The sequence below is a fragment of the Pteropus vampyrus genome, unplaced genomic scaffold, assembly GCF_000151845.1.
Source record: "Pteropus vampyrus isolate Shadow unplaced genomic scaffold, Pvam_2.0 Scaffold4, whole genome shotgun sequence".
Taxonomy (NCBI): domain Eukaryota; kingdom Metazoa; phylum Chordata; class Mammalia; order Chiroptera; family Pteropodidae; genus Pteropus; species Pteropus vampyrus.
The window spans coordinates 13907918-13928767 of record NW_011888785.1 but is presented as its reverse complement, the minus strand read 5'-3'; the positions used below and the strand labels follow the sequence as shown (position 1 = coordinate 13928767).

Here is a 20850-nt window from a genome sequence, read left to right as displayed (position 1 = left end):
GAAACAGATAACTTACCTTAGAAATGAAAACATAAAAGGCCCAACTCGCGCCAAAAGTTAGGGAACTTTTCTCTGAACTCAGAGTGAAACTTAACTTATCTGGATCCTCCGGTTGGTGAAGTTCAAAGGGAGCAGAAAGGCTCTTCTATATGGATGAGAGATTAACAACTGATGTGATGAAGGACGGCAAGGGCCTCCCCTAACAGGCCCCATAAATGCACGGATCCCCACCTTGATAAGCTCGGTGCCTGTTTTAGAAAGCCTTCTAATTTAGTAATATAAAACTCACCCCCTGAGGGCTTTTCTCTTCTGAGTGTTTCAAGACTTGTCTGGAGGATGATGATGATGAGGATGATGACCACGACGACTATGAGGCGCCCTCTGGAGTGAGGACAGTGAAAGCACAGGGGACCAGGCCTTAACACTAATGGAAGATTCTATAGGTTTATAGGGAAAGATGATCAGCATTTCTGATTGAAGCCATTTCCAGTAGCTAGTCAGTGTATTCTGGGAAGGAAAATGGATGCTACTTGGAATGGATACATTCTGAAAAGTAAAATTAGCTTCTCAATTCATTATCTGGTCATGGAAATGGTAACATTTAACTAAAATCTTCTCTGTCTTTTGTTGAACCTGAGAGTTACCTCTTCAACATGTTTCCGGTAACAGACATTCTGAACACAGCAAGTTGGGAAATATCAACACCAATCTGAGATTCGAGAGACCCATAAGCATGTCTTTCCCACTTATCTGCCACTTATTTGCTATGTGACCTTGGGCAAGTCAAACTGAGCCTTTTCTAAAATGCAGGACAGTGCGCTCGCTTCGGCAGCACATATACTAAAATGCAGGATCAAGATTAAATGACTCCAAGGCCACTTTTCCAGCTGTAGGTTTTATAACTAGACTTCCATATCAAGCTAGAATGAAAAAAAAAAATCAGTCCCTTTTGTCTTGAAAATGGCTTCCTAATGACCAAAGATATTGACGTGGTGGAGTATGAGGGGTGTCTGGCCTCACCCAACCTCCAAAAAGTTTGCTCCACCCGCATACCACAGTGTCTACCATTGCATCATTACTGATGCATTTTTTTGTGTATTTTCTTCCTTCCTTTTAGTATACAGACTGTGGATACTAAGGAGTAACTGCATTGAATAAATTCACATCATCAAGTTTTTTTTTTTGTAAAATGAGATCTGAGGGTGGAGGAAAGAGTTGGCTCCTAGAGAAAAGATGAAAACAGACCTAGGGAAGTTTGAAGGTACAAAAGGCAACTAATCCTCTGATCAACAGCCAACCCATGGTCTGGAATAAAAGTTACCAAACACTCATTCTTCAAAATGGCTCAGTCTGAGTAATTAAAAGGCAAATTTCCAAAATCATAAGGACTTCCATTAATCAAGTCCAGGCATAATTATTCTTCCTGCTGATGGACACAATTAAGTAAACATACCACTTTCCTGATTTAAAAGTAATTCTCATAAATTGCCCTTCAATGTGGTTTACTCTCCTGAATTGTGACTATTGCAACAGATGTTCTCACTCCAAATGACATACTTCTTGACCACCTAATTAAAACAATTTTTAGGGGTGATTCATCTTGTTGCCAGCTTGACCACACTTATATCCTGTGTTAACCTGTAATTTTTATACCATAGGAGAGGAATTCAGTTTTAAGAACTTACAGCAATTATGGCAAAGGAGGAGATATAACTTTAGTGTATTTTCCTATTGTTTTTCAAGATGATTTTTAATCCACAGTCTTTCTGTTTATACAGAGCAATTCCTTCTAAGGAACCAAAGTAATACATATTGGTAAAATGACCTTACCTAATTTAAGTGAACCAATTTAAAGCAAAATTTCAGATATCTGAATGAATCCAGTCTCATAGTGACTAATTTGCCAATTAGACCTTTTGAAACAGGACATTAAGAATGATACAAACTCAGTGAAGCACTAACTTTAATGTTTTATTTTTACTTTAAAAAGTCTACTTTAGTAACATTTCTAAATTTCCCCTATTTTAGATTTTTAAGTATTAAAATTATCTAAACTATAAATTATTTCCTCATCAATGTACTAGTCCTGCTCACATTCAGCGGTCTACCTGTGCAATTTACCAGCTTAATTACTAAGCATTAGAAATATCCTTCAGACACATTAATATTTCATAGGTTTACAAAATAGCAAATAACAGTTTGATTCAAAATATAGTTACATGTTAATATTGCATGCAAATTACCCTACTGATCCCTGCCATACTTTCCACCTGCATAATTCCCAAGTCATTAGAATATTCATAATAAAAAAACACAGTTGGTCCTTTAATTAGGTAAGTTAATTTTGTAGACTAATATATCTAGTTGATAATCACTGCTATTGGTCAATGAAATAATACTAATAATTATTTCCTGTTTTCCTCTTTCTTCTACAGCTTTACAAGAGGTAAGTAAAATTATTTTTAGAATTTTCTTTTAATACTTTGATTGCCTTGGCCACAGTAATGTCTTTTTGGGGTTGGAAGGAGAGGCTACATTGGTATTGACCAACCTGGATTCCCAAGAAAATCAGGAGTCATGGTAGTCAGAGCTTTCTGGCTGCCTTAGAAAGTATCCACCCCAATTCCAAAATGGGCGGGGCTACCAAAGACGACCACTCTCATAAGAGCAACCATAAAAAATAGAAAGTAAATAACCCAGTGGAAGTTCGGAGTTTAGCAGCAGCTACTACAAAACAGAAGACATCACAGAGCTAGAGAAGCTTGTCACTCCCTTGGAATCAGTTTTAAGAGTATTATGAACAAATTCTTAGCTCTTCAGTTGAACCTGAGGCATAATTACAGATAAGTATATATGTCGGTTCTGTACATATTTTATTTTATTTATTTGTAAAATTTAAAGTCATGCTTTGAAATAGTAAGATAATAGTAATGAATAATATATATACTCCATAGGTATATTTTTATACTACATGCAAACAGGAGCCATTTTAAAATTTTTCCTCATAATAATCATTTACTTATTCTTTTCTAGGCAACTGCAAGAAAGGTAAGAGTCCAATACTCCATAATATCTGAAATAATCAGTGATAATTTATAATTTAACTAAATTTATAATAGACTATGGATGGAAAATACTTTGCCAAGATTTGCCCACATGAATATGCATTAGCTAAATCATAAAGTAGCTTTGATGTTTAAGATAACAAAGTTTTATTATCTTCCAGAAACCTCTCTAATTACACTTATATTTTCCAAATTGGTGATCTGCATACTAAAGAAAAAAAGACTTGTTTTTATTCTGGAAATGGAATCACTATTATGTCAATTATAGATAGTAGGTGAAAGTTTATATTAAAGGGCTTTAACTATATAAATATATTGTTAATGATGTAACAAAATGGTACTTTTTCCACAGAAATCATCTTTCTAAAAATAGTAGTTTTAATGTTGGCCTAATGACTGGAGACTATAGCCTCTAATCTTCCAGTTTTAAAAAATTACATGTAATTATAATAAGAACAATAGGCTTTTATCTATTGTATTGTGCCATTTTTATAACTATTCTCTAATAACATTGTGGTTAGATCAGTCTTGCTAACTAATTTTTATCAAAATTCTTTGCTCGCTCATTGGAAATTGCTTAGACACTTAGAATTGTGCTGTTTGTATCTTCCTTGTAGGGTCCAACCGGAGATAGAGGACCACGCGGAGAAAGGGTGTGTAATTTTTGAACTATTAAAGGGCTTTGGCCCATAATTGAATAACTACATATTAGAAACTACAGGAGACTGCCAATTTTTAAGAATATTATGTATCCAGATAATTGCACCACCTTTTAAGCAGATAATGCCTTACAGAAGAGGAGAATGAGCATTATTACATATAATCAATATTCTTTTCAGGTCAAGATTATCTCCCAAAAAGCAAAACTATTACAGACAGCCTTATTCTTTGCATGGTCTCTCTTTCTTTGTTTTTAGTTGACCTATCCAACACATACGTAATGAAAATGTATCTACCTACCACTACACAGTCCTTCTCTTTTTAAGGCGTTTTGTTTGCTTTTCAAGTAAGATCTCTTATGTAGCCTGGGAATAATAGTGAAACAGCGGTCAACAACATATCTCTATCTAAATTCATAAATGTGCAAATTAGGCTTACATTTTATTCATGGTATGCTTTTATCTCTCCGGTATGCCTGTTTGGCATGTATAACTACATGGTTTTGCATTATACGACAATTTGCCAATATATAAATACCTATATCTTCTATTTATCAGGAAGTGGAGACTTAAATGTAGCCCACTCAAACAATTTATTAGAGGTAGCATTATGTCACTAAATTACTTCAACAACATCATGAAAAAGCCCTACAGAAAATCCTACAGATTTTCTACCATGCGATAAAATTACTTTATTAACTATCATATTTAATTATGATACTATTCTCACATACCAAAACAATTGAATAAGTTCATCACAGTCAAAAACTGACAATCACTATATATAGCACATCGCTATGCACAGTTAACCATATGAAGTTTATAGAGTCATAAAGTTTAGCTATAATTTCTATATTTGAATATTGGAGCTCTCTTATGAATTAACATTCAATGGCTGAGATAGTCCTCTTCCTAGAAGAATTACCCTGTCCAGTGTCTTCTTTGTATTTCAGTTATTAAAACCTCCTTCTAAAATAGATCCATGTCGTAAGTGAATTTCAGTCAGTGACTAATATGTCATATTAAATTTCTACACGACTTGCACACTGAAAGGTCTGAACAACTGATCTTACCACATGTTCTTAGGTATCTGTTTTCACTTACAAGTTTCTTCAGGGTCTGTCTAATCCTGACCTAATTCACTTTTTACATAACAGGGGCCCCCAGGCCCACCAGGCAGAGATGGTGATGACGGTACCCCAGGCCCTCCTGGCCCACCTGGTCCTCCTGGCCCCCCTGGGCTTGGCGGGGTAAGCTGTCTTAAGTATTGCTAACTTGTAGGTAACTTCAGTTTCTCATACTTCTATTGAAAGAAGGCTCATTGTGGAATTTATTTTTAGCAGTTAAGGGAGAGTCTGCTATTTGGATATTAGTATATTTTATTTCATTTCTTTAGTTTCTTCATTCAAGATTCTGTTTTGCCCATTCTCTTTGTGAGCTCTTGTCAATTACAGAGCTGGTCTTTGTGTTAACTGAAGGTAGCTGCAGCCCTCACGACCATTATTTAATTCGAGAATTTAATATATTTTATCAGTAGGGCACAAATAAGAGGTGTTGCATTATTAAAGAGTTTGATTCGATTGAATTATAACTGAAATCTTTGCTCTTAAGCAATTTCACAAACATCCTACTCTTTTTATTCTCCTTGGCTTGAAGTGTGCTGAACCAACATTTAAAGCAGTTTTAGGTTTAATTTGCTTGAAACTAATTTGAGAAAAATACATTTCCCTTTTCATTAATATCTTCTTTTAGCTTTATGTCCTTAACAATGGTATAAGTGCCAAATGGCCTCACTGCAGGAAGGAAAACATATTTGCTTAATTGGTTAGTACTATGAATCAGAAGCCTGATTCCAATAATGAACTATATGCCAGTAAAATAAGACCTTTCTCCCCCAAAGATCTTATTATGATTGCTTATCTACTGAGTACATTAAAAAGCACCTTCTTTAATAGATCTACTGCTATAAGATCTTTAACAGTAAAGTTATTACTGTGAACTATTTTTTAAAAGTTTAATCTTCTAAGGAGCATTTTAATTTAGTTTTCCTCTAAACTTGAAAACTTTTTGAAACTCCAGCAAGAAAAAGTTCTCTTAGTCATTTCGTGTAGTTCTGGAGGAGTAGGGCAACAGGTGGAAATGCAAAGGTGTCCTCTTGATCTCTGCTTAATTTATCAGTGGCCCTCAGTGACTTTTAAGGTTTAGAAATATTCCCTTCCTCTGTGTAGAGGTAGGACATGAGAGTGGAGCAAGAGGCTTAACAGGGAAGGAAAGGATTCGAAAAACAAGGCAGGGAAGCTCCTCACTTCAAACTAGGTGTGGACTAAATTTTAAACTTATATTTACCTAACTGTTTAAGAATTTAACTCAATATAGAATTCTAAACTAATAATTATATCAAAAATATTGCTCACTTTTAAACAAAAACAAGAAAATATTTACAAATAGAATGAGAAAATGAACTACATGGCTGGTAATTATAATTTATATATTTATGTTATATATATATATATTTTTTTTTTTTTTCCCTCTCTAGAACTTTGCTGCCCAGTACGATGGAAAAGGAGTTGGACTTGGCCCTGGACCAATGGTATGCTTATCTCTTTTTATCTTTGCCAAAATATCACTGAATACAGCATTTATCTTATGTTCAATTTCACATTGCCCTTCGTTACCTAGGTTAACATCTACTACTTAGATCAGATAAAAGCAGCAACAGTTTTTGTACTCAATATAAAAAATCTATAAAAAGCCTAGTTTAAGGGGTTCAGTTTTCTGTACAAACATGCTTTCTTAGGATAGATCAGATATTTATATCCAAGAAAGAAATATCTCTAGCCATAGTAATCATAACTTACGTAAATCGATTTAATTCAAAAGAATGATCACTCTGATTAATTTTTTTACATCTTTAACATTGGTTAGAATTTTAACCAATCGTCAGAGACACAGAAATATGAAGTTCTATAAACTTGAGAAAGAATCAACAAGTTCTAGTCCAGTCTGTTTCCAAAGGTCATGCAGGTGGTTAATGACAGAACTAGAATGAACAGCCAGACAAGCTGTCTGGTGTTCAACAACATCACAACTCATGTATCTAATGCTTGAGTTAAATATTAATTTAATCAACAAATATTTATCACATGCCTTCAGTGAGCTTCAAACTGCATTATGTGTTGGGAATATAGCAGTGAATGTGACAGCTCCTCACCTTCTCTCAGGAGTTAACAATGTAGAAAATGTTTCTTTTTATTCATTTTGATAAAAAATCCTTTTTTTAGGCTATTAATTGCAAATCAGTATAGGAGAGAACATGAGTAAAATTTAGCACTTATATCACTCAACACAAATATTCAGCAACATATCCTATAATTTGAGTAACATTTGGAAAAGTTTCCTGTATGGTTATGACGATGATGCTCTATCTTTAATAAGTGAACCTTTTAACAAGCATTAGTGAGATGTGTTAAGAAAAAAACTGATATGAGCATGTAAAATATATATTAGAGTGTATGAAATAGAGGGATAATAATCTGGAAGTATAAACATTAAATCAATTAAACATTACAGTTTAATGTACACACACACAATTTAGTGATTTCAATTAATTATTTCCAAACAAAGGTATTTATCTGCTCAGAGTTAACATTATCTTTAAAAATAAATTTTACTTGAACAATGCGTGCAGTGCTTTATCTTCAAAAGAAGATATTTTGCTGGAGTTAATGGTCCACAATAAGCTAATACACTATAAGGGCAAGATAATATTTTCTGTAAATTAAACTCTCACTTGAGAAGTTATGTGCCTTTAATTGATGATTTCCAATTTCTTGACTTTTCCTGGTAATTTAAAACATTCATATATGAAATGAAGAGTAGAGATTTTCTTTTGGCTTTGTTTATATTGGATATTTGAAATTAGCCATTTCAGCTAATGCTGGACATTAGTCAGTTTTAAAGCAGTACTTATATTTCAAGAAGAAGCTACAGGGGGAAAAATTAAAGCATTAATTTAGAAAGCCTACATAAACCCAGAAAATTAATATGGATTTCAGATTCCCCTGACTTTGGAACATCTCTTTGGGGGACATAAAGCAGAGTGTTTTACTTTTAAATATCAGTAAAATATAATTTAAGCTTGCACATCCACACACATTCACAGACATATGTAATCAACAGATATGTGTTTCACAAATAGAAAAGATAGGCAGCAATAAAATATTAAAATAATTTTCCGTGTTGGAAAATCAATAACTATAAAACCCCACAGGGTTCTTCTCTGAATTAATGAGTAATCATTGTCTGTCTCACAGCCTCCACCAAATAAACTACTTTTTATGTAAATGAAATTGTTGCAAATACATGGAAAAAAATGAATAAATATAATTAAAAATTTATGGTGTCAAAGAAAATTGTTTTTTAATGTATACCTAAAAAAATTATTTTGATTGAAAAGTGACAGTTTTTATAAGGTTGACACAATTTCCAAAACTAAATAAATAATTCTTATAATTAAGATGATGTGTTTTTTTAATAAAACCTATATTATTTCACCCTAGGCATTAATACAGTGGGGCAGACTTGACTGCAGAGTCCCCATGGTTGATGTATTATGAGCAAATTATCCGAGATTTGTCTGTGCAGTATTTTCAGCAATGGAGGAATAGGCACCCAACAGAAGAGCTTGCACAGGCATCTATTACTGCAAAAGGGAGTCAGTAATGTGTAGTTAGCTTGCAAACTAGTATCACTCTGTTTCACTCTACTTGTGTGCTACAGAATGAAGAACAGAGTTGGGAGAGCAATCCTCTGTCATATGGGCCACATTTTCCATAATAACATTAGATAGATTCTTCCAGTGGGATGTTTCAATAATATTTTACTTTTCTTTTTATCCCTCATTACATCCACTTTTGTTTGACATTTTCTTCAGTCACCAACAGCCCTTTAAAGAGTTATAAATTTATAACAAACTTCTCTGTAATCATTAAGAAGGATTTTTGATCCTTTTCAACTTATGCCTCTTGTGGCGATACAAATATCAATTTCTTAGCTAAAGATGATGAGATGACACACGATCAAGGGAATCCAAATGGCAGTGCTTCATCAATTGCATAGAAGGCAGTTGTATATTCTGTACTATACAAAGACTAATTCACTTCATTGCATTAGAATAATCTTAATACACTCACTGTGCACAACTGTAGAGAACCTGTGGACACCCCTTCCAATTCGCCTGGACTTCTGCTGATTCTAGTTAGTAGAAAAGGAAAAGCAAGGGCAGAGAAATAGTGGAGGAAACTTGGGTACTTACATGCTTCCTCGGGGAAGGACAAAAACTGTGAAATAAAACCAGGATAGTTCTGTTCATCTGTCCATCACAAAATGTCCAAGGCATTACTAAGTTAGTTCCAACTCAACCTAACCAAGGCCATGATAACATCAGTACTAAGTGTGTCTGTCCTATTTACAGGGTTTGATGGGACCCAGAGGCCCTCCTGGTGCAGCTGGAGCTCCTGTAAGTACCAAAAGCTAGTAATCTCTCTTACGTAAAAAGAGAATTAAATAAAGACTTGGAGTATGACATATTGTTTGTTTACTCTTAGGGCCCTCAAGGTTTCCAAGGACCTGCTGGGGAGCCTGGTGAACCTGGTCAGACTGTGAGTACATTCTTCCCCTTTTTGATACATCTTTTCTCAAGAAATTTATTAATATAGCCTTAACAAAATGACGGGTCTCCCATTTTCTTAGGGTCCTGCAGGTGCTCGTGGTCCAACTGGCCCTCCTGGCAAAGCTGGAGAGGACGTAAGTATTTACTCTTAAGCATTTCCAAATGCTATTTAAATACTCCTACCTCGAGGAGAATTTCTAGATTTAAATTAAGTATTCTGCCCAGAGCCAAATATGCCTAACATAACTGTCACCATATGGAAAATATTATTTTAATGAAATATTAATTAATTGGATTTTATTGAAGGACATATAATTGTTAATTAAAAATATGTTTGGATCCACATTTTTATGTGATGCCTTTTTTCCCCTATTATAAAAATAAACATGCCCCCAGGTTACCAAAAAAAAAGGTTAATCCTATGATACCTTTATTTTTTAGGGTCACCCTGGAAAACCCGGACGACCTGGTGAGAGAGGAGTTGTTGGACCACAGGTAAGAATTTTTACAACAGTATGTAGTCCAAACATTAGAGGCATCTCATATAAGATAGTTGCCAAAACTAACATCAGTCTAAATGGCTATACAGATGTCTGCATACTTATAACTCTTATTCAAGGCATCTGAAAAATAATGGAGCCTAGGTAAGAGTGCATACAGTTTTTATTAATGCAAATAATGTTATATCAATGACACCAACATACTGTTAAACAACTAAATCATATTTTCTACAAGTACCACAGTATTAGTTACTGAGATCAGAGCAGGTTAATTTACAGCTCCGTGTTTAAAAATATATTCATCTTTGATTCCAAGCTTGCACTTTGGTAAGAAGAAATATTTTGGAAGGAAGAGATAATTGTCTTTTTATTTGGAACAAAAAAACGTTATTTATCTTCTGTGTTTTTTTTCCTAAGGGTGCTCGTGGTTTCCCTGGAACTCCTGGACTTCCTGGCTTCAAGGGTATTAGGGTGAGCACACTATTTACCCCAGAGAGAAAATTTGATTATTTTTAGGAAAAACCTTAACTATATTAAAACTCCTGGGTGACATATATTTGCCTCCGAAGTTTGCCAGAGTGGAGAGAGAGTTAAAGAGTAAGGACAGCTGGAAAGTAAAGTGGCATGTAGCTTTTTTTCTGTCTGTTCATAGCTTCCAAGAAACAAGGGTCCCTACAGAGAAAATTGTATAAATGGGTATGACTTAAGAGGTATTTACAACCATCTGAAAATTGTAAAATTATCAAAGATGGAAAGGACATAAGAGAGCATCTAGTCCTATATGTCCTTCCCTTTCCAGCGCCAGAAGGCTCACCTAGGGCAATGGAGGGAGTTCGCTTGGAGCCGGAGCCCTGGGACTGCATTCCACTGAAGCAGTCACGAGATTCACCCAAGAGATAGTAACCACAAAGAGAGATGTTTGATTTTTGACCAAGCACTATGACGAAACAATATTTTAATAATAAGGATTTGCCTTTTAGGGACACAACGGTCTGGATGGATTGAAGGGACAGCCTGGTGCTCCAGGTATAAAGGTAAATACTAAATCAGAAGTGTAGTTTTTAAAACAATCGATCGTGATTTCACATCACCACCAAAAAGTATATTTTGACTGAAGGCTAGTTTTATTCTAAAGAGTATCTCATTTCCTCTTCTCTCCTAATTAACTATTAATTGATCCCTCAGTGGTGGGACTATGGGACACTGTGACACAAGGCCAACTATTGATAATATTTATTTAATTCAATATCTATTACACAACTGAGATTAAAAAAGAAGTCAGCAGTTTCTTCCTTCATTTTCTTTCCTCCTATAATTTTAGTTGATCTCTGCAGCCAAAATCAAAGTAAATAACCATATACTCAGATAGTAGAACACTATATGTTATTTTAAACTAAATTCTCCTTTGCCATGCACTAATTATTTAGGTACATTCATGTCACAATACACTTTTCAACCTCTTCCCTGTGATTTATCTGTGCGCACTCAAAAATATTTTAATTAGGTAATTAAAGTCTCAGAAGTGTGTTATCTCTTGGCTAGGCTCTTCTCTGACAGCGTTTTCAACTATAAAATGTTCTCTCTCCTATTAAGAAGATAATGTGATATTAAAGTGAATACCAACGTAATTACAAATTAATGAGTAACGAATACTAGCGGGACCAGAAATGAACATGAATATGGAGAATCTGTTCTAACTTTCCAGCTGCCACACAAACGGATAAGGTCAAACTCATTCTCTCTAGAGCCTAATATAATAGCTCAGACTACTGATCACAGAATCATGAAATTTTAAAGCCTTCAAGGAGCTTTGGAGACTTCCTCATTTTGCAGATGAGGGAAACTAAGTCTTAAAGAGTGAGTGACTTGCCCAAAGTCACATATCTAGTAGTTGGAAGCCCATAGGCTAGAATTCCTAACTCCTACTCTAGAGTTTATCCCCAAAGAATACACATCACATAAAATCCTAGAAATGAAGGGTCCTTAACTGGTCTCTTGAACTCTGTTTCTCCCATATCTAAATTAGATTACCTTGAAGGAAAGTTCTTTTTACATGTACCATTTTATCAAATTACTCCACCACTACCACCACCACCATGGTTTTTACTCAAGGTAAGAATATAGATTGGAAATAAATAAGACAGCTCTAAAAAATATTATGAAATTCAAATTTTCACACATATTTTACAAAAATAAAAATATTGAATGTTCAAGATAACTTTAAAGAGATAAATAGGATAATATTAAAACAAATTCATCCTCTGCCGTCTCTTTTTATGATATCATTCCTAATATATAAGCCTAGTCTAAATGATATCCAAAATCTAAGGGGAAAATTAGGGAGGGAGTAAATAACACAACCACATTTCCCTAGTACCATGATATTTGGTATTATCCAAATGAAAATCCATATTTTAGAAATTTTTAAAATTTATGTGTATGGCATAATTGACAAACAGTCTATATGTGTAAGAAATGTTACAAAATATACAAATGTTTCAAATGGAAATAATAGGGTAAAAATTACCCAATCAGAAAAAGTAATCGATATATACATGAACAAATCGATATATAATGAACAAAAACTCAATTCTTTTCCATGTAGGGTGAACCTGGTGCCCCTGGTGAAAATGGAACTCCAGGTCAAACAGTAAGTATTGATTATTGTAAATCTAAGTCTCTTTGCAAGCTGGAACTTCTTTAACGTTTTGCTAATTACTATTTCTCTCAGCATCGTATTCTTTGATATTTTTCTAATTGCATTCTGCATACTTAATTGAAATCCATTATCTTTTAGTTGGAATTAGAACAAGACCTAGTTATTTCTAATGCGTTCTTGGGCATGTTGGAAATTGGACAAAGCAAATGATGGCTGTGACTTTTTTTAACTAGTATTCTGGATTTCATTGAAAATATTTCTGCTTTTAGGGAGCCCGTGGGCTTCCCGGGGAGCGAGGACGAGTTGGTGCCCCTGGCCCAGCTGTGAGTGTTTTCATTTTTGTTCATTTTTATCCTTTAAAAAAAAAATCTTCTAATGACTGCCATTTAACTTTCCACCTGACTTTTTCTCTTTATTTTCTTCATAGGGTGCCCGTGGAAGTGATGGGAGTGTGGGTCCTGTGGGTCCTGCTGTAAGTTTTGAAACTGAATTATTCGGAAGGAGTTGAGAGGGTGGGATGGGAGCTATCTTCTTTATTAATTTCCTCTGAAATAACACCATTTTAGACACCTTACCAAATGTCCTATGTGGTTCTTTGAAGGTCCTATTTATAAGTACTATCCCTGGGGCTTTTGACTGATATATAAAATAAAATCTATTCTACCTTGAAGACCTCGAATGTCTTCTCTTTGATAAGTTACTACTGCAACAGACTAGCTGGCAATTTTTCTTTGCCAGTATTAAATAAGATCAAGCCACTCTAATCTACTTCAATCTCCTGTTGTTGTTGTAGTGTTGTTGATTTGCTGGGAGGAGATTTCTTACCACCTTCTACTTTGATTTCAGGGTCCCCTTGGGTCAGCTGGCCCTCCAGGCTTCCCAGGTGCTCCTGGCCCCAAGGTAAAAACCTGGTGACTTGATAAACTTCTTATTGTAATGAGAAAGACAGGGCCAGTGTTTGCAGATAGAGAGATAATTACAGAACAGGTACCTTAATTAGTCCCTTCTTCAAAATGGATATAGAATGACTAGTTTTCTCACTCCAAACTTGAAATAGATCATCTCTCTTCACTTGAGCTCTACAAGCATAGATATAGATGGCAACGTGGAATTTGATTCCGTGGGGACATACTCCCAAACTAGTTGGCACTGACTAGCTGAGAACCAGAGCCTCTACCCCGGGGAGACAGAGATGGGTGAAGGAAGCAATAGTAGCCAAGATGGCAGAACCAGGCCAGGAAAATAGAAATCCATGCCCAAAGCTTGTGGAACCAGACCAGATAAGAGAAATGATTGCAATTCTGAAGAAATTTCATAAAATTAGTGTTCTAAAACTGGAAGTAATGTTGTTTCATTACTTGCTGGCTAATGTCCCAGTGTCAATCCCTCTTTTAGGGTGAAATTGGACCCGTTGGTAACCCTGGTCCTGCTGGCCCCGCGGGTCCCCGTGGTGAAGTGGGCCTTCCAGGTCTTTCTGGCCCCGTTGGACCTCCTGTGAGTAGCCGTTGTCATTAACGTCATTGAGCGGAATTAAAAATAACGATGACAGGGTCAAGGAAGAAGAGAAATAGTCCTGCTAACTGATATCTTTCTCCGTTTCTTTCCTCATAGGGTAACCCTGGAGCCAATGGCCTTACTGGTGCAAAGGGTGCCGCTGTGAGTACATGGGGTGTGGTGGCTAAAATTTGCTGCTATGGTTTTAAAGGCATTTTAGTGAAAGTTGCCTCTCTCATGATTGACCACTCTGGGTTCTCCTTCACAGGGCCTGCCCGGTGTTGCTGGGGCTCCTGGCCTCCCTGGACCCCGTGGTATTCCTGGCCCCCCTGGTGCTGTGGGTGCTACTGGTGCCAGAGGACTAGTTGTAAGTAGCCATGGCTGCAGTTTTCATCATCCTAAAATACCAACTCTATCCTCATTTCATCACCATTTAGACTTCCTCTCATAGTTTTCTTATTTTTTTCCTTCCTTAGCATTTTTAGTTTGTAGTTCTATATGTACATGTACATATATGTACAGTCTCTCCCTCTCTCACACACACACATACAGACACACCCCTCCTGCTACCCTAGAACACGACCCAGAGGTCAGTGAGGCACATTTCTATGGTATCGGTCCTGTCCTTTCAATCAAGACCATTCCCCTGTAAGCCATTTAAATATGAACTGGGCACCTTTCTCAGAGAACCTGAGTTTCTCTTTACCTTGATCCATAAACATCCCAAGATGTTTGTCTGCAAGAGAGTTGTGACAGATGTTTGTCATTTGACCACTGTTTTGTATTCGACCATAGGGTGAACCTGGTCCAGCTGGTTCCAAAGGAGAGAGTGGTAACAAGGGTGAGCCCGTAAGTAGTTCTAGAATCAGAATTTTATGAAGTTATTACTTTTTCAATTCAAAACTTATACTTTTACTTTAAAAAAAAGTTTTACTTTTTCCTCTAGCTGTACGTGACATAAAAATTTTTCCGTTCTCTCTTCTTTTATTTTTTCCACTAAACAGGGCTCTGCTGGGGCCCAAGGTCCTCCTGGTCCCAGTGGTGAAGAAGGAAAGAGAGGCTCCAATGGTGAAGCTGGATCCGCTGGCCCCCCAGGACCCCCTGGGCTGAGAGTAGGTTCCAAATGCTCTTGACTCCCAGATACACCAGAGGCAGATTACACCTCTTCACTGGGAATTGGTCAGAATTATTGAGTACATTTTCTAGATGAAGAAAGCATCTGTTTTCCATCTGCTTTATTAAATTGAAGACTCGGATTTTGATATGTTCTAAAATTGGTCTGGAAATAATGTTGACCTACTTTTGCAGAATGCCTCCTCCATGCATTCTTTTGGGGTTTGAGTGAAGTTTTTTGGCTTGATTTGTGTTCGTATCTTCCCCTTAAGGGAATCCAGACTTCTTGCATAATGTCATATTTCAATAAACTCTGCCGTATCTGATTCAAGGATTTTTCTCCAATTCCCTTTTGTTTCATGTTCTTTCTTACAGGGAAGTCCTGGTTCTCGTGGTCTTCCTGGAGCTGATGGCAGAGCTGGTGTCATGGTAAGTGGTCTATTACTCATTTCATTCATTTCCTGGTAAGGAACTTGATGCTTCTGGGGATGGGTGTGTCATTCACTTTAGCATCCTTCCCTCCCCATTCTTCTTAACAGGGTCCTGCTGGTAGTCGTGGTGCAACTGGCCCTGCTGGTGTCCGAGGTCCCAGTGGAGATTCTGGTCGCCCTGGAGAGCCCGGCCTCATGGGACCCCGAGTAAGTTTCATATTGATTCTGAACAAGTTACACATGACACAGTTTCCTTTTTTAAAGAGATGATTATTATTTGAAGACAACAATAAAAGAAAATCAAAAGTAAATTTGTTAGTAGACTTGCCGATGGTTGCCATCTTAACTTTATCAATGCCCAGTATATATTTTCACAGATTTAGGTAGTGCACAAATTTCCTGTTTATTACTTGATACAGTGTCTATGAAGTTTTTGGAAGAATAGATTTATTTTAATATATCCAAATTAGGTTGGTTCTATCAGCATGAATCTTTTATCTCAATTTGTGAGTTTTATATAAGGTGTCCATGAAACGTATTAGAACTATACATTATTGGTTTATTAGATTCATAAGTGAAATCATTTTTCCAGCAATCACAAAGTGCTATAATGTATTCAGCATCATACTTACTATGGAGAAATGACCTTTAGATCTGTAGACACTCTAATCCATAGCAATAGGATAATTTATTTTTTACCTCCATTATCTCTTAAGGAAAAATATCAACTGTAATTGTACCATAAATAAATAATAAAGACAACAAAAATAGCAATAAATAAATACACTGTGAAAATTGCTTACTAAAAGTATTTGTTTTTCTATTATGAGTAAATAACATGATACTTTTTCCCATGTGGTATGTCGCTTATAGTTTCTTGAGATATCTGCAAACAGATCGGTTGCACTAAAATTCAATGAAAAGAAAGACACAAAAAATAGAAAGATTTTTCAGAGCTCTTTTTCTACCTCCCAGCTAGTGGGTAATACCCATAATGAGTTACCCTAGGCAACAAACACAAAGTGAAGAGAAAGTGCTTTTGTGAGATTTCAATTAATTGGAGCCTCAAGTATGTGTACGAAAGTGCCAATATGAAAGCATCCTCATTTACTTTATAGGGTTTTCCTGGTTCCCCTGGAAATGTTGGCCCAGCTGGCAAAGAAGGTCCTATGGTAAGTATTGCTCATTCTCCATTATATTTTCAAGGACACTTATTACAGCCTTATCAAGTCTGTTCTGTGGCTTATTTATGCATGAATAAATTAAAAATAAATATCAGCCACATACATCATCTGGGAACACAAAGTAATAGATTGTAATTATGGAGTCCAAATGAACACAGGACTGAAAAAAAGAAGGAAAATGAAACACATGGCAGGGAAAATTGAAGAAGGTGACAAGGGTATGGAAAGAGAGGGGAAAAAGGGAATTGTGTACTTATGAAATTGATTTGGCCGTGTGTATACCAACATCTTATCTAGAAAAGGAAAATGGATTCATAATTTATTGCACTTTATACAGGAAGCTTCTATGCATCCAGAAAATGATTGTTTCATCATGTGGCAGAATCACAAGCTTGAGGTTGTGAGACCCTATTGATGATGAGTAAAGTTTAAATAAACTTTGATTTCAGGGCCTCCCTGGGATTGATGGCAGGCCTGGACCAATTGGCCCAGCTGGAGCAAGAGGAGAGCCTGGCAACATCGGATTCCCTGGACCCAAAGGCCCCACTGTAAGAATCACCATAAACTCGTCTCCCTCAGTACTCTTTTGCCACATTTCACCAAAATGCTAGTATTTCTCTCTTGCCTCAGTGCACTCAACACCAGAAAACGGCAAGCTACTTATCACATGAAAAGTTGACCTCCAGTGTATCATTGTACACCTGCTAATGAAAATCCATCTCCTGCGTCATGCTTCTGCAGACACAGGTGTACCTTGCTGTATATGGCACTGCATGATGATGGATCTTACCTTTGATAAGAGAATTCAAGGACTAGGAATCTCAAAAAAAAAAAAAAAGCAAGAAATTAACATTTTAAAATTGTTCTGGATAATTTGGACGTTAAATGTGTAAGGTTATTTTTTTTTATATTTATTATAGGGCGACCCTGGCAAAAGTGGTGAGAAAGGTCATGCCGGTCTTGCTGGTCCTCGGGTACGTGTTAATCTCTGTGTGTATCTATCCATGTAGTATTCACCTAGGAAACACTTCCTGTGAGGCCACCTTATATCATTCCATCACTTTCTTCCCAAGAAGGCATCCCCTAAGGTTCTTTTACCATTAACAAAAAAAAAAATTTTAACCTCATTTACAAGGAAATGAGCTATAACAAAACAATATATATATTAAATCAGAAATATTTATGGATACATTTGGTTTTTATTTCATTCATTCTCAGGCCTTCATAAATTTCCCTCCATCTGTGGATTTCCTATGAGCCACAGCAAAAGTTAGTAAGCAGTATTTAGGCTTTGGCGGGGAACCCACAATGAGTTTAATTCGTGCTAAAACGACAAGCTTTATTTTTAGGCAGTAACACCTGAAGCTTTGAGGCATCTTAAACTGCCTGAGTCACAGGTAACTCTGAGCTTTTCTGTTACACATTTTAGGGTGCTCCAGGTCCTGATGGAAACAATGGCGCTCAGGGACCTCCTGGACTACAGGTGAGTATTTCTCCCACCTCTTGTCCTTTTATGTCCTAAAATGATTCTGCAAAATGACCATCTCCTTTTTCTGGTCCAAAAGTTATGTTGCTAGATAGTAATGGTGGCATATATATTTATTTATTCTGTCTTTCCTATCACTTTCAGGGTGTCCAAGGGGGAAAAGGTGAACAAGGTCCTGCTGGTCCTCCAGGCTTCCAGGTAAGTCAATCAAAACATACAGAATACTGTCTTGGTAAGACTATCCAGCTATCGATCACCATACCACCCTCCCCTACCACAAAAAAACATGATTTCAGAACTGAAGCAAAGAAGGATGCATTTTTTCAAGACAAACTTTTGTGTAATATTTTAACACGCAATAGTTAGTGATCATGTTGATATCAGATAGTTGCCCGCAGAACCCAATTACTTGCAGATCCCCTCAATATAGCCATAAGATTGAGATTGGTATTTCTTTCACCTAGGGTCTTCCTGGCCCCGCAGGTACAACTGGTGAAGTTGGCAAACCAGGAGAAAGGGTGAGTAAAACACCTAAACTTGGGTCTTTCCCTCTGTTTAATATCTTACTGCAGTGCAATTATAATATACAGAAGGAAATTTCATATTTCATATGTTAATGATAGCGGCCTACATATGTTGGTACTGATGGGGAGAATGAGCCAAGTTACTTCGTTTTGTTCAAATTACTTTGTTTTAAAAATTGAATGAAACATCACATTATGGCAGTAAAATTAATCAGTGAACATTGCATTTAATAGCTTTAGTTTTTATACTGCTCTTGGTAATGTAAATATACAAATTATGGCCTTTCCATTAATGAAAAAGTTAATGCACTGATTTCCCAACAAACTAGACCCTGAAAAATCATTTTTAATGTTTTCCTTGGTGTTAAGACATGACACTGCTCTCCACAATCAGGGCATGAGTTCTGAGTCATTTTCTCTGTAATTGTGATGAATGTTTCTCAGTTCAGTTATGTTATGTGTCCTGGTCTCCTCTGTCAACAGTGGGGCACGTTAAGGAGACAGCTGGTCAGTAATATAGGAGATACACTTGGGTATACAATTAACTAGGTAATATGCATAATATGATCATTTCTATTAAGAAAGCAGTCTGTTATATAACTAAAAAGAGGTGATGTCTGATATTATTCATCATTATTTATCATATTATCGAAGGAGATAGTCTGGTCACTTTTTTAAAAACATTAAACTAAATAATGGGAAACTTAAATTTCCTGATACCCGGTTTTAGGATTGATATAGCTTTGATCAATGGGATTCTCACTTTTTATATCTTTCCATACACCACTGAAAGTTCTCCTATTCCTATTAGCCCATGTACTTACACACTCAAGTAAAGCCTATCTGGCTTTATTTCACTCTTTCAAAACTTGTCTACATAACATATTCATAAGTAGAGTTAGAGAACATACATAAATTTCATGCTTTATTCTCCTGTTTTGCCTAGGGTCTTCCTGGTGAATTTGGTCTCCCTGGTCCTGCTGGTCCAAGAGTAAGTGTTACTTAATTGAATTTCATAAACCTCTGGTTATATCTTTTTAAAACAAGTACTGTTTTTTCCTAAAAACTATCGATGTCCTTTCAACAACTTCCTGAAACTCTTGTACAGTTAAACATAATCTGAAATGACACAGTCTTTCCCTTTGAATACTATGCATAACTGGCATCTCTTTTTACCTATGGATCTATCCATAAAAGCAAACAAAACAAGGAAATGAATTCCGAAGGTTGAATATTATATGCTGAGAGCAACAAATTTTGGAGATGTGACCACAGGACATTACAGCTGAATGAGACTTTAGAGATTACCTCATCCCATCTCTTCATTTTACTAGTAGAGGAATCAAGGAACAATAATTATAATTTGCTAATAAGCAGCAGAACCAGGATTCAAAAGCTAAACAAGTGTGAACTCAGTATCTTTGAAAATAATGGACAGTACAATCAATACTTCTTCTAATCCCTATTTTACAGGGAGAGCGTGGTCCTCCAGGCGAAAGTGGTGCTGTTGGTCCTTCTGGTCCTATTGGGAGCCGAGGTCCTTCTGGACCTCCAGGGCCTGATGGAAACAAGGTACAATTTTATGTTATATATTGCTGGTTTGGCCCAGAGTACTCTAGAATAAGTAAATCCTTTACAATAGTAAATGAATTGTTTTTCAGATTTTTTTATTTCCAATTCTGTGATGATTTCCATTTCGGTCAATAACAATCTGAATCCAGCAGACTTGAATTATTCCAAAAGAAGGGAAATCCACTGTTCTAGACACATAAATGAATTAGTATGGGTTTTCACTCTTTCCTCATAACACTGTTTATATGGGTTTTAATCTAGAAACATACACATTTGGACACTATTTTTAAAGAACAAACTTTTACCCTCTTGACATTCACTTCAAAGAGTAAAATTTCAAAAAGTAGTCTAAATTTTAGTAATAAAATTGGTAATGATAAAAATTAACTGGACAGTACATGCACCTCAAAAAGATAAGCCTGAAAATTTGTGTTTCAAAATAGAATCTATGATTTAAAAATAGGTGGAATTACTTTAACCACAATAAAGAAA

General features: G+C 36.0%; 1 protein-coding gene across 1 annotated transcript in view; it reads left to right on the top strand.

Annotated features, from left to right (window-relative positions):
- COL1A2 (collagen type I alpha 2 chain) overlaps nucleotides 1-20850 on the top strand; it is a 35390-nt gene that overhangs the window by 685 nt on the left and 13855 nt on the right. Inside the window, exons 2-31 of the mRNA XM_023533149.1 lie at nucleotides 2436-2446; nucleotides 3034-3048; nucleotides 3683-3718; nucleotides 4882-4974; nucleotides 6261-6314; nucleotides 9198-9242; nucleotides 9331-9384; nucleotides 9476-9529; nucleotides 9837-9890; nucleotides 10313-10366; nucleotides 10876-10929; nucleotides 12501-12545; nucleotides 12824-12877; nucleotides 12982-13026; nucleotides 13401-13454; nucleotides 13950-14048; nucleotides 14166-14210; nucleotides 14317-14415; nucleotides 14844-14897; nucleotides 15053-15160; nucleotides 15537-15590; nucleotides 15701-15799; nucleotides 16711-16764; nucleotides 17226-17324; nucleotides 17697-17750; nucleotides 18206-18259; nucleotides 18407-18460; nucleotides 18727-18780; nucleotides 19733-19777; nucleotides 20260-20358. Of these exons, the coding sequence (XP_023388917.1) occupies nucleotides 2436-2446; nucleotides 3034-3048; nucleotides 3683-3718; nucleotides 4882-4974; nucleotides 6261-6314; nucleotides 9198-9242; nucleotides 9331-9384; nucleotides 9476-9529; nucleotides 9837-9890; nucleotides 10313-10366; nucleotides 10876-10929; nucleotides 12501-12545; nucleotides 12824-12877; nucleotides 12982-13026; nucleotides 13401-13454; nucleotides 13950-14048; nucleotides 14166-14210; nucleotides 14317-14415; nucleotides 14844-14897; nucleotides 15053-15160; nucleotides 15537-15590; nucleotides 15701-15799; nucleotides 16711-16764; nucleotides 17226-17324; nucleotides 17697-17750; nucleotides 18206-18259; nucleotides 18407-18460; nucleotides 18727-18780; nucleotides 19733-19777; nucleotides 20260-20358 (1793 nt within the window). The remainder of the gene's footprint in view (nucleotides 1-2435; nucleotides 2447-3033; nucleotides 3049-3682; nucleotides 3719-4881; nucleotides 4975-6260; nucleotides 6315-9197; nucleotides 9243-9330; nucleotides 9385-9475; nucleotides 9530-9836; nucleotides 9891-10312; nucleotides 10367-10875; nucleotides 10930-12500; nucleotides 12546-12823; nucleotides 12878-12981; nucleotides 13027-13400; nucleotides 13455-13949; nucleotides 14049-14165; nucleotides 14211-14316; nucleotides 14416-14843; nucleotides 14898-15052; nucleotides 15161-15536; nucleotides 15591-15700; nucleotides 15800-16710; nucleotides 16765-17225; nucleotides 17325-17696; nucleotides 17751-18205; nucleotides 18260-18406; nucleotides 18461-18726; nucleotides 18781-19732; nucleotides 19778-20259; nucleotides 20359-20850) is intronic.